Source organism: Dermacentor albipictus, chromosome 1 (genome assembly GCF_038994185.2).
Source record: "Dermacentor albipictus isolate Rhodes 1998 colony chromosome 1, USDA_Dalb.pri_finalv2, whole genome shotgun sequence".
NCBI classification, from domain to species: domain Eukaryota; kingdom Metazoa; phylum Arthropoda; class Arachnida; order Ixodida; family Ixodidae; genus Dermacentor; species Dermacentor albipictus.
The window spans coordinates 33,573,540-33,584,159 of record NC_091821.1 but is presented as its reverse complement, the minus strand read 5'-3'; the positions used below and the strand labels follow the sequence as shown (position 1 = coordinate 33,584,159).

Here is a 10,620-nt window from a genome sequence, read left to right as displayed (position 1 = left end):
CATTCTACTGTAAATAATGTAAATAAACCTTCCGTTTCATGTCAAAATCCTCCTCAACGTCGGCCAACTCCCGCACTCAACGGCGGGATCCGACAAAATACACGTCAAACGCAAGAACGTTTTTCAGAAAGAACCACTGCACCGATTTTGATCCAATTTGTTGCACACTTGAGAGAGAAAGTTAAATTGTAGTGACTGTCGGAAGCGGAATTTCGGTGTAAGGCCTCAATTTTCTTTGAGATATTCCAAAATTCGAAAGTTCGAAAAAAATAGAAGCTCGAAATTTTTAAATTAATAGCTATGCATTAAAAACAAACATCGCGGTACTGTAAACGGTATCTATTAGAAAATTCAAAGTGGACAAATTTTGATATGTCAATTTATATCTGACGTGAATTTGTTACGTTTTGTACAAGGGTTTTGCAAAAGCTGTATCTTCATAAAACAAAATTTTTTGAGATTCACAAGTAACATATCAATTTTGTCCGCTTTAGATGTACTATTAGGTGTAATTCACAGAATTGTGATATAGTTTTTCATTGCTGAGTTTCAGAGTTGTAACTTGATAGTTTCGTTTTCTGAAAATTTTTGAATTCGCCAATTTTTAATAAAGAACAGACGACATAAATGAAAAATTCGAAACAAACAGTCGCTAGATTTTAAGTTTTTCTTTTATATGCAACAAACCTCGTCACATTTGATGCAGTGGTTGCCGAGAAAAACGAATGATCCTTTTCTATGTATTTAGATAGGAGCACCCGAGCTAAAGCTTCCTCTTAAAGGCGAAGCTGAAAGGGACACTAAAGGTTAATATTAATTCAACGTGGACTGTTGAAATACCATCCCAGAAACCTTGAAACGCTTGTTTCATGCGAATAAGAGACTTACTTTAAGAGAAAATGCGTTCTGTAGCGTCCTTGTACCTCTAGCGTAGTTCAAATCGCCCGCCCTCCGATCGAAGAGTGGTGACGTCATGGTCTCATAGTGACGTTGCGCCGTCGGTGAGTAGAACGGCGCCCGCAGACGGCGCTACGGCTTTTCTGCGCAAAACGCAAACGCGCGGCCAGAAACAGAGCCAAGACAGAGCCGACAGCAGCGCGAAAGCGCAACTATGGTGGCTAGCGGAAGCGAAAGCGCGCGACGATAACCGGGTTCCTTATTTTATGACGCCAACTTTGACGCTCGTTGCAATGGACGACCCTAACAACGACACATTGGCTCGCGATGCTGGGCTCGACTTCAGTGATTTAAGCACTGATGAACGTGACCTGCTGCAGAGGGCTCGCGTTGCCGGCGTCGTTGCATACTACTACGACGGTAACTGTATGTCATGGCTGTACATATTCGCACATTTGTAGCTTTTCCTTCGTGAAAAACTAAATGCCGCACTCACCACCTCGTCTTAGACCTGCAGTTGTTCTTGCGCTTCGGAGAATGCAGGCAAGACCGACGGAACAGCGCTACGGGAAAGCATTGCTTTGAAAGGCACTCTTCACGACTTCAGTAAGTCGGCGTTGAACTCGTAATCCTCTGGACGAAAGTGCGGCGAGCACACTATGCGATTTTTTCGGCTCTTTGCCAGCGCGCTGTGGCAGAGGTACGGCACTTAACCACTTCGAATTGAAAGGTTCACTCGTTGGCACACAGTGATAAGTAACGTTGGATTCGCCGCTGCAACTGCCCTTGGCCAAGTTCCGCGGACCGTTCGCGCATCCCACGACATCACATGGACGTGGCATTCTCGCTGCTTGTTCCAAATGCAAGTTTCGTGAGCCAGTAGAACCAGCGCAGCTCGACGCGATAACGAAACAACTGAAACTCCAAAGCTCGCGCGGCGCAGAGTCGAGCGCGCAGAGTCGAGCGAAAACGAAACCTTTCGACCAACCATACTACTCAAGGGTAACGTCAAAATGTTATTTTTCCATAGAATCAAACAGAAGTAGACAAGTAGCATTTTCTTCCGTCTTATAACCTAATGAAATGATTTTGTTAATGCGAGTAATTGAGTAGTAGGGACATAAATTATGATGACGAGTGCCTTCGTCATCGGGCTAGTACCGGAATGTCGCTGGGGGGTCTCAAATCGTGTCATGCATTTACTACAATTTCTCGGTTTCTAAAGCTCTGTTCGCGATTATATTGACGCCTTAGACGTTCTAGAGCATTGCTTTATCACTTGAACTTGACTCCATATTAACCTTTAGTGTCCCTTTAAGCGTCGTCCAATTTTTTTCATTCCTCTTTTGCGGGTTTACGGGTCTCTGTGGCGAACGGTGGGTGTTATTCACAATTTCACTAGTAAAGGTACCCTCCCGCCCCCTCCCCCTTTTCAGTTTTACTTTGAGTTGAGGGCCCCACCCCCTACCCCTAAAAAAAAAATCCTGAGTACGTGCATGCCCTGGTGCCCAAACAGTCTTGCAAAACAAACGCGCCTAATATAAATAGAGACGAGCACGATTGTGAAATCAGACGGTAAGACCCCCCGAGCTGTAACATAAGTTAGGCATTCCAGCTTTCTAATGCATGAAACTTGAGTATTTGGTTACGTGATTTCTATGCTATGGTGTGCATACGCCCCCCTGCAGCACGCGCAAGACGTTTCCCGTACCACCTGCGGCTGCGTCTCTGATACAGCCTACCCAATTTTTTTTTTTGCATTAAAATATGATGAAACGTCTACACCAGCAAAGACGCAAGATGGGACCGTTTTAGGGGGTATGTAGGATCATAAAAAATTCTAGAGCTTTACGCGCAGAACCACGTTCTCATTATGAGGCACGCCGGAATGAGGAACTGCGCATTAACTTTGACAACCTGGGGTTGTCATCCTGTTGTCAAAGTTGAGAACCTTGGGCAACCTACGCTAAATCTAAATGCGATAGCATTTGTGCATTTCGCCCCCTATTGAAGTTCGGCCGCCGCGGCCGGGATCGCAATCGCCAGCTCGAGCTCAGCAGCCCAACGCCATAGGCTGGGCAGCGGATGTGCATCATTATGCGACTAGTAATTTTTGCGAAAGTATGTCCAACACACTCATAAAAAAATTGCACCCGTTGGCGCTTACGCTGTTACCTATCGACAATCGTCATCAGTCTTGCGTGCATTTTCTTTAGGACTTGGAGGTTGCGTCCCTGGATTTGGCACGCACGTATCAATGTGACAGAAGGATCCGGACAAGAAAGTGGCATGGGTAGTGGGTCAAGTGATTGACTTGCGCATAAGACCCCCAACGATTATTGTTGGGGGGCAGGATCAGTAGCAAAGGGTGCTAAATGTTTTAGAACGAAGTTAAACTGTATTTCACAGATCGAAACAACCGAGTAACTTTGACATTTTCTTCGCGAACGACGGTACGTACGTACAGTATAGCGCTGCAAATAGCGTTGTGTGACTTGTAAAGCGTGCGTAGAATGAGAGTTATTGCTACGGGCCTCAAGACGAGTTGACTGAAAATCTAAGAGACATGGCCGGATTATTTGAATAAAGCACTTTCTGCCAGCGAAACAAAAGCTGAATTTATTATGCCACGCGCGGGCCGCAGCGGTTGCTCAAGGAGTTCCAAAAACTGGTGATGAAAGCTGCGTCGAGTTTTTAGAGAATCCTTTTCACCATCAGTGTGTGCAGGTAACATTTGCTCCATAAAAAAGTGAAAGAACGACTGACTCCTCAAAATGTTGCCGGTGTGTTGGAACTACTCTGGAACGCTTCATACGCCGCAAAGAAACTAAGTCCAGCCCACATATAACGAACTTGATCGTCACGTGGCATTTGTTCGTTGTATCCAAAGTTCGTACTAAGTGGACCAACTATAATATGGGAAAAAAGAGCAAGCGAGACGAAAGTTCACTTTATTTTTGAAAAAAGTCCGTGATGCATGTCTGCTTCTTCAAAGCTGATCGCATCACTGCCGTTTCTAATTTTTCCAGCGCGGTAATATGTTCATCGCCAAGGCCTCTGCTGCACAAGAGTTCCTTAAGCGACGCGATGTAACCGATCGCGGTTGAAGCGTTCACAGCAACCGGCGGTAGAGCAGCATCCTCGTCATAGTCCTCGTCGGTCTCTGGGCAGTCAGGAAGGGCTCGCACTTCACGCACTATAGCTTCGTCAGTGCATGGCTCCGCAATGTCGGCGTCGTCATCAGCAGAAACTAAATCGTCCCAGGCAACGTCAGGTGCGGCCAGCTGCGTGTCAACGACGCGTTGCCACAAGTCCTCGTGCGACCGGCCTTCCGGTGGGTGATCTATGGCGTCCTCGGTGCCTGTGCCCATAAAACCCGCCTTGCGGAAGCAATTTTCTATGCACTCCGCGGTGAGTTCCATCCACGCCGCTTTTAACATGTCCACGGCGGCAAGCAAGCTGATGTGAACTGGCATGGCAGCGGTTTCGCATGGCAGCGAAACCGCACCAAACACCGCCGGCTCGGTCAACTACAGGGGCCCGACAGCTTCGCGTTCGCTCTAACCGAGTGTTGAGGCCACAACAGTTCGTTCTATGTGAGACACTGTGCCATTGCCCCAATATATATTTTGACGGTAGCACCACCCTCGTTCGTACTAAGCGAGCGTTCGTTATATCTGCGGCTGTTATAAGTGGGCTGGACTGTATAACACAATGCAACTCGGGGACTTGTTGAAATTCAGTAACAATTCAGACAACCTGCCGCAAAATGCTCTTTCTCCGGGCATTTCAGCTAAGGATTTTTTGTGTGCGATTGTTCACAGAATTAACATTGGTCACGAAATTAAAGGAGTACTGACATAAAAATTTTCGATCTTGTTTTTTCTCTTGCAATAAGTAGCTAAACACCCAGTAATCACGGCACGAAACAACATTGGCTTCAGAGAGCGACAGGTAATTATTTGGAGCCGTGTTTGCAGCACTTTGTAACACCGTGGTTTGTAGCGACCATTCCATGTTTCGGTTTGAGAGAGCGAGGAGATGGGCCAGATAAGGAATGTAAACACAGTTGGACACGTGATCGCGCAAAACTGACGTACGCGCGCCGGCGTGTGAGCCATCGCGAGCTTCGTGTTGCTAGTTCGTGTGCTACGCCTGCACGTGTTTTTCGATGTCCTCGCCATCATCGTTGTCCTCGTTTTCGTCCTCCAGCGGCGTTTATTTCCTGCTTGCGGTAGTCGACGTCGACGTAGCCATGGCCAACCACATTTGAGTTGATCCACTACAAAGCAGCTACTCGGAGGAGGAGGAAAAACTTTATTTGCTCTAATGGTGTAGAAATTAGCGGTGGCAGATGTGGTCGGCCATCTTCACGGTCTTCTTCCCCATCTGCGCAGTGTCGACGCCCCTATTGCAGGGCACCACTGAGGGTGGCTACTCGGCGAGCGTTCCTTACTAGTCCATGCTGGACTTTCGGGTCGCTGCTGGAGAGCACCCTCTCCCACTGCTCCGCACTCGGGTTTTTTATTTGAAGCAATTGCTGATTCTGAACGCATTCCCATGTAACGTGATATAAGGTGGGCTTGGCGCCGCACCAGGGGCAAATGTCTCTATACTGGGTGGGAAACATCTTGCTTAGTGTGTTTAGGTTTGGATATGTTCCTGTTTGCAGCCTCCTCCAAGAGGTTGCTTCATGCTGATTTAGGCTGTTGTGGGGTGGAGGGTATTTGATTCGGACCCCCTTATAGTAATTCAATATGTCTGAGTAGCTTGGGTTGACTGGTATGGGTTCCTCAGGGTTGTGGCCGCTCGGTTTGTGTGCTCTCGAGCTGCCTTGTCCGCCCTTAGGTTCCCTTCTATTCCAGCGTGTCCCGGTACCCAGAAAATTGTATGCCTGACTTTGTTGTTAGCCCTGCAGGAGCGGAGGATGTGAAGCGCTCTGCGTCCTATTCTGCCGTTCATGTAATGCCGACACGTAGTTTGCGAGTCGGTGAGTATTGTTAAAGACCTTTCGGATCGGTAGCCCTCCACTGCCGCTAGAGCTACGGCTATTTCCTCAGCTTCCGTTACCGAGCAGTCCTTCATTGACGCGCTGCTGATCTCTTTGTAGTCCTGGCTTATTACTATCGCAGCTGTCTTTACTATGTTTGTGCCTCTTTGCTTGGCGTATACTGCAGCATCTGTGTATACTGTTGTGTTTTTTGTGGCCAGGTACTTTTCGACGTATTTCGCCCTTGCGTCCCTTCGCACCGTGTGGAGGTTTGGGTCCATGTTTTTGGGTAGGGGGCTAACAGTGAATGTTTTCCGATATTCATCAGGAATCCCCTCCGTTCTTTGGGTTTCTTTGATTGATTCCGCGAAGCCTAGCCTTATTAGCAGTTCCCTTCCCGTTTTGGTCTGCTGGAGTCTCATGAGCTGTGCGATACCTCATGAGCTGTGCGATACCTGACATACATCCGGGGAACAGACAAGGCGGTATGGGAAAACCTGCTGGAGAATCTGGGCAGCGATCACTACATCCTAAAAACGCAATTGGCAACCGGAAGAATAAAACGCAAAATTGGCACCACCAAGGTGACAGATTGGAATGCCTTCAGGAAGGAATGCAAAACTATAGAGGGAAACATCGAGTCCCTAGAAGGCTGGGGAAACAAGCTCAGGGAGGTGCTCGACAAGTACACCAAAGAAATAGAAAGAACAGAGGAAATACCTGAGGTGGACTCGCGACTACTCAAGCTATGGGAGGCAAGACGCGGGCTCACTAAAAGATGGAAAAAACAAAGGCTAAACAGGAAGCTCAAAAAGAAAATCGCAGAGATAACCAAGGTGGCGGAGGACTATGCGGCTCAGCTGACTAGGCAAAACTGGCAACAGTTTAGCGAGTCCCTAAACGGAACGCTTAGCACGGCAAAAACATGGCACATACTCAAGGCGCTCCTGGACCCAACAAAAACAAAATCTGAAAACAATAAGGCCATACACCGCCTGGTACACCAATTCGAGGGACCGGACTCTGAACTGCTAGAGCAGGTCAGAGTCAAATGTTTCGGACATGACCACCCGGCGGCCTACACACAACAATACAAAGGGAAAGAAAACGAGCTGCTGGACAGGCCAATCACAAAAGAAGAGGTGTACGCGGCCATAAGAAGCGTAAAAAAGAATACAGCAGCGGGCGCGGACAAAATCAGAAATTCACTTATTCGAAACCTAGGGGACGAACAGGTGGAACAACTCACCGCCTTCCTCAACAAACACTGGGCTGCGGAAACGGTACCAGAGGAATGGAAACACGCCGAGATTGTAATGATTCCCAAACCAGGTAAAAAGCTACAGGTAACAAACTTACGACCAATCTCCCTCACATCGTGCTTAGGCAAATTATATGAGAGGATAGTAACAAAAAGACTACAACATTGCATGGCGGAAAACGAGCTATACCCCCATAGTATGTTCGGTTTCCGATCCAAGCTTTCGACCCAGGATGTCCTTCTCCAAATTAAACATGAGGTTCTCAGCAACATACCATACAACGGAGAACACATTTTAATGGCACTAGACATAAAAGGAGCTTTTGACAATGTAAGCCACGCGGCAATCGTGGAAGGCCTTAACAGCGTAGACTGCGGGAAGAAAGTACACGGATACGTCAAAGCCTTCCTCTCTAATAGAACAGCAACAATAGGTTTGGGAGAGATTCGATCGCAAAAATTCGCCACACCAAACAAGGGGACACCCCAAGGTTCAGTAATTTCCCCGATACTCTTTAACATCGCAATGATTGGCCTAGGGCATAAACTAAGCAAAATCGAAGGCATAAAACACGCCATTTATGCAGATGACATCACCATCTGGGCCACTAAAGGCTCGCTGTGCCAAAAAGAAAGCTATCTGCAAGCAGCAGCCACTTGCGTGGAAGAATACGTCGGGGAAAGAGGCCTTGAGTGCTCCACAGAGAAATCCGAGCTTCTGAGAATTACACGGGGCAAGAAAAGCAAAGAAAGCCTTAACATATGGCTAAAGGGGCAGCCGATACCGGAAAGCCAACAAATCAGGGTCCTTGGAATGTGGGTGCAATCCAACCAGCGCTGCACCCACACGCTGAAAACACTCAAGCAGTCAACAACCCAAATAGCACGCATCATCACGCGGGTGTCACAAAAGAGATATGGGATGAAAGAAGGAGACACACTTAAGCTGATTGGCAACCTGGTGGTCAGCAGGGTCGCATACTCACTCCCGTACTTCAACTGCACCAAACAGGAAATACAAGAAGCGGACACAATTTTACGCAAAGCGTACAAAACAGCACTTCACCTGCCGAACAATACATCGACAGAGAAACTAATGGCACTTGGTTTAAGCTACTCGGAAAGTGCGGCTAGCGACAGCTATCAACGTGCGTACGCATCTGTACAAGTAGTACGAGCCATTCGTCGAAGGCGCTTTGGGAATGAAGCATATTTCGGAGCAGATCACAAGGCGAGGTAAAAGTAGACACAGCACCAGGCTTGGGGATGCGTAGTCTTGGCGGAAGATAATAATAATATTTGGGGTTTTACGTGCCAAAACCACTTCCTGATTATGAGGCACGCCGTAGTGGAGGACTCCAGAAATTTTGACCACCTGGGGTTCTTTAACGTGCACCTAAATCTAAGCACATGGGTGTTTTCGCATTTCGCCCCCATCGAAATGCGGCCGCCGTGGCCGGGATTCGATCCCGCGACCTCGTGCTCAGCAGCCCAACACCATAGCCACTGAGCAACCACGGCGGGTTGGCGGAAGATCATCGGACTGCTGTAAGCTCGGCCAGTTTTGTTTATACTATAGGCACGCTCAAAATGAAACGAGTAAATCTGGCAGCTCTTCAGTGGGGTCCATTCTAAGCGTCCAGCGGCGCGCACGAACTCGGACCACTTCTGCCGCTAATCGACGCCGACGGTATAGCCAACGAGCAAGCCAAGCGAGCTGGCGATCGCTGGGAAACGCTCGCTGGCCGTCGGATCCAAGGCGGACGGCCCTTGCGACCCATCCGCAGCTGATAATAAAGCATCTATATTCGTCAACACAAACAACGTCGGCACATTGATGTCGCTCATGAGTGACAATACAATTAGTCTTCCCGATGCCGTTGGTAGCGATGAGAAAACACGTTAGCCAGGCGAGCCGCTTCGCAGTGACGATTGCAGCTGCGGCTGCGCTGACCGCTTGCGAGTCAAGGGGTGCTATTCTCGACACGCATGGCGGCTGCACGGCCGCCATTATCCGCCATGTTGACTCTCTGATTGGTTGTGGAGCTCACGTGCCTTGAAATTTGTACAGGGAAACGGAAGTTTTGCGAAATGTCATTTTGCGTTTTCATCAAGGTGACGAAACGTGACGTGGAGCTGCAAATGTTATGGACTAATACATTTTTTTGGTCCTTGGCAGATATATTGTGATGTTAGCGCTTCAAAAAGAATGTGAGCGGTAGCGTGCAGAAGCCAGTGCAATGCATCTGCAATTGCGCGAATATGTGGTGGCGATCCAAGATATGCGCCATGCCAGCTTGCTGATTGGCTGAAGGAATATCTCGTGAGGAGCGTCACCGGAAGGGCTGTTTCGTAAACGTCATTTTGACGATGCGTGAAGTTGCGCTGGGCCGCCATTGCTGAGATTTTCCGCCATAATTTTTGCTGCGACGAGCCGCGCGAATTATGCTAATGAGCAGCCATATGCAATGGCTGCCGAGAGGAATGCGTATCGCCCCATTTCCCCCGTCGTTTGGCACCACGAAAATATTTTGTTCATAACGCGTGCTCATAGTAGTTGCATCGCTTTCGGGTGGTGTTGGCATTTGTGGTTGGGGCCATCATTTTTTAAAAGAACGCGTTTATACGAAATAATATTGGTTGAACATAGCAAACTTTCGGCAATGTTGTCCACTTTTCACTGCTGTATTTGTATTGTAATCAAGATTAATGCCTTTTCGTACAATCAAAAGTTATGAGAACGGCCTCTTTCAAATTTATAAAAAGAAATGTACGCAAGGCGGCGCCTTGAAGTTTCCTCCCTCGGTGCGAGTAACCAGCGAAATGAACAAGAGATGGCAGCGCCGGCGCTTGCGTCGCTCTAGTGAATATCTCTGGTGCGCGCAACGCTATCGGTGATATTCGGCCGTTTCTCAGCCAGCCGAGTCGGACTGAGTCACTTGCGTTTCACGAGATAGCGATAACGTGGCCTAGAACGTGCGCGCATCACCACTGGTAGGTCGCGTATGTTGTCTCAAGCAAGAAAACAAGCGCGTTGGCGCCAACATGTGATGGCTCATTCCATTTTCCGGGGACACGCATCCTAGCTATTGAAGCAGACGATGGCTTGTACGCAGCAGACGACGGAAGCGCGAAGCGTTTTCGACAGAATAATCATACGCTTTGAGATAGCTGCTTTATTTTTACTGCGGAGGAAAACTGTTTTGCTTTACCGATAACGCTATATTCAGTGCCTTCATTTCAATTTCTTAGGCGAAACGTCAAGTTGGTGTCACGTTACGTAAACAAAACGGGGCCACCAGCGCCATTTTGTTTGCGTCGCGCCTACGTCACGCATCGAAGAAAATGGCGGAATGTCCAGAATAGCGCCCAAGATCACGCCACCAATTTACTATATCGCGCAACGTTCTATAACATGCACACTTTCGAGGTCACTTTACGGGTTATATCGTGACAGAAACAAATTTTAGCC

General features: G+C 48.0%; 1 protein-coding gene across 1 annotated transcript; it reads right to left on the bottom strand.

Annotated features, from left to right (window-relative positions):
- Positions 1 to 3,830: 3,830 nt before the first annotated feature.
- On the bottom strand, positions 3,831 to 4,373 carry LOC135901102 (tigger transposable element-derived protein 6-like). Its single transcript, XM_065430781.1, has one exon. The coding sequence runs from the start codon at positions 4,371 to 4,373 to the stop codon at positions 3,849 to 3,851; it is 525 nt and encodes a 174-aa protein (XP_065286853.1). The 3' UTR covers positions 3,831 to 3,848.
- Between the last annotated feature and the right edge of the window lie 6,247 nt (positions 4,374 to 10,620).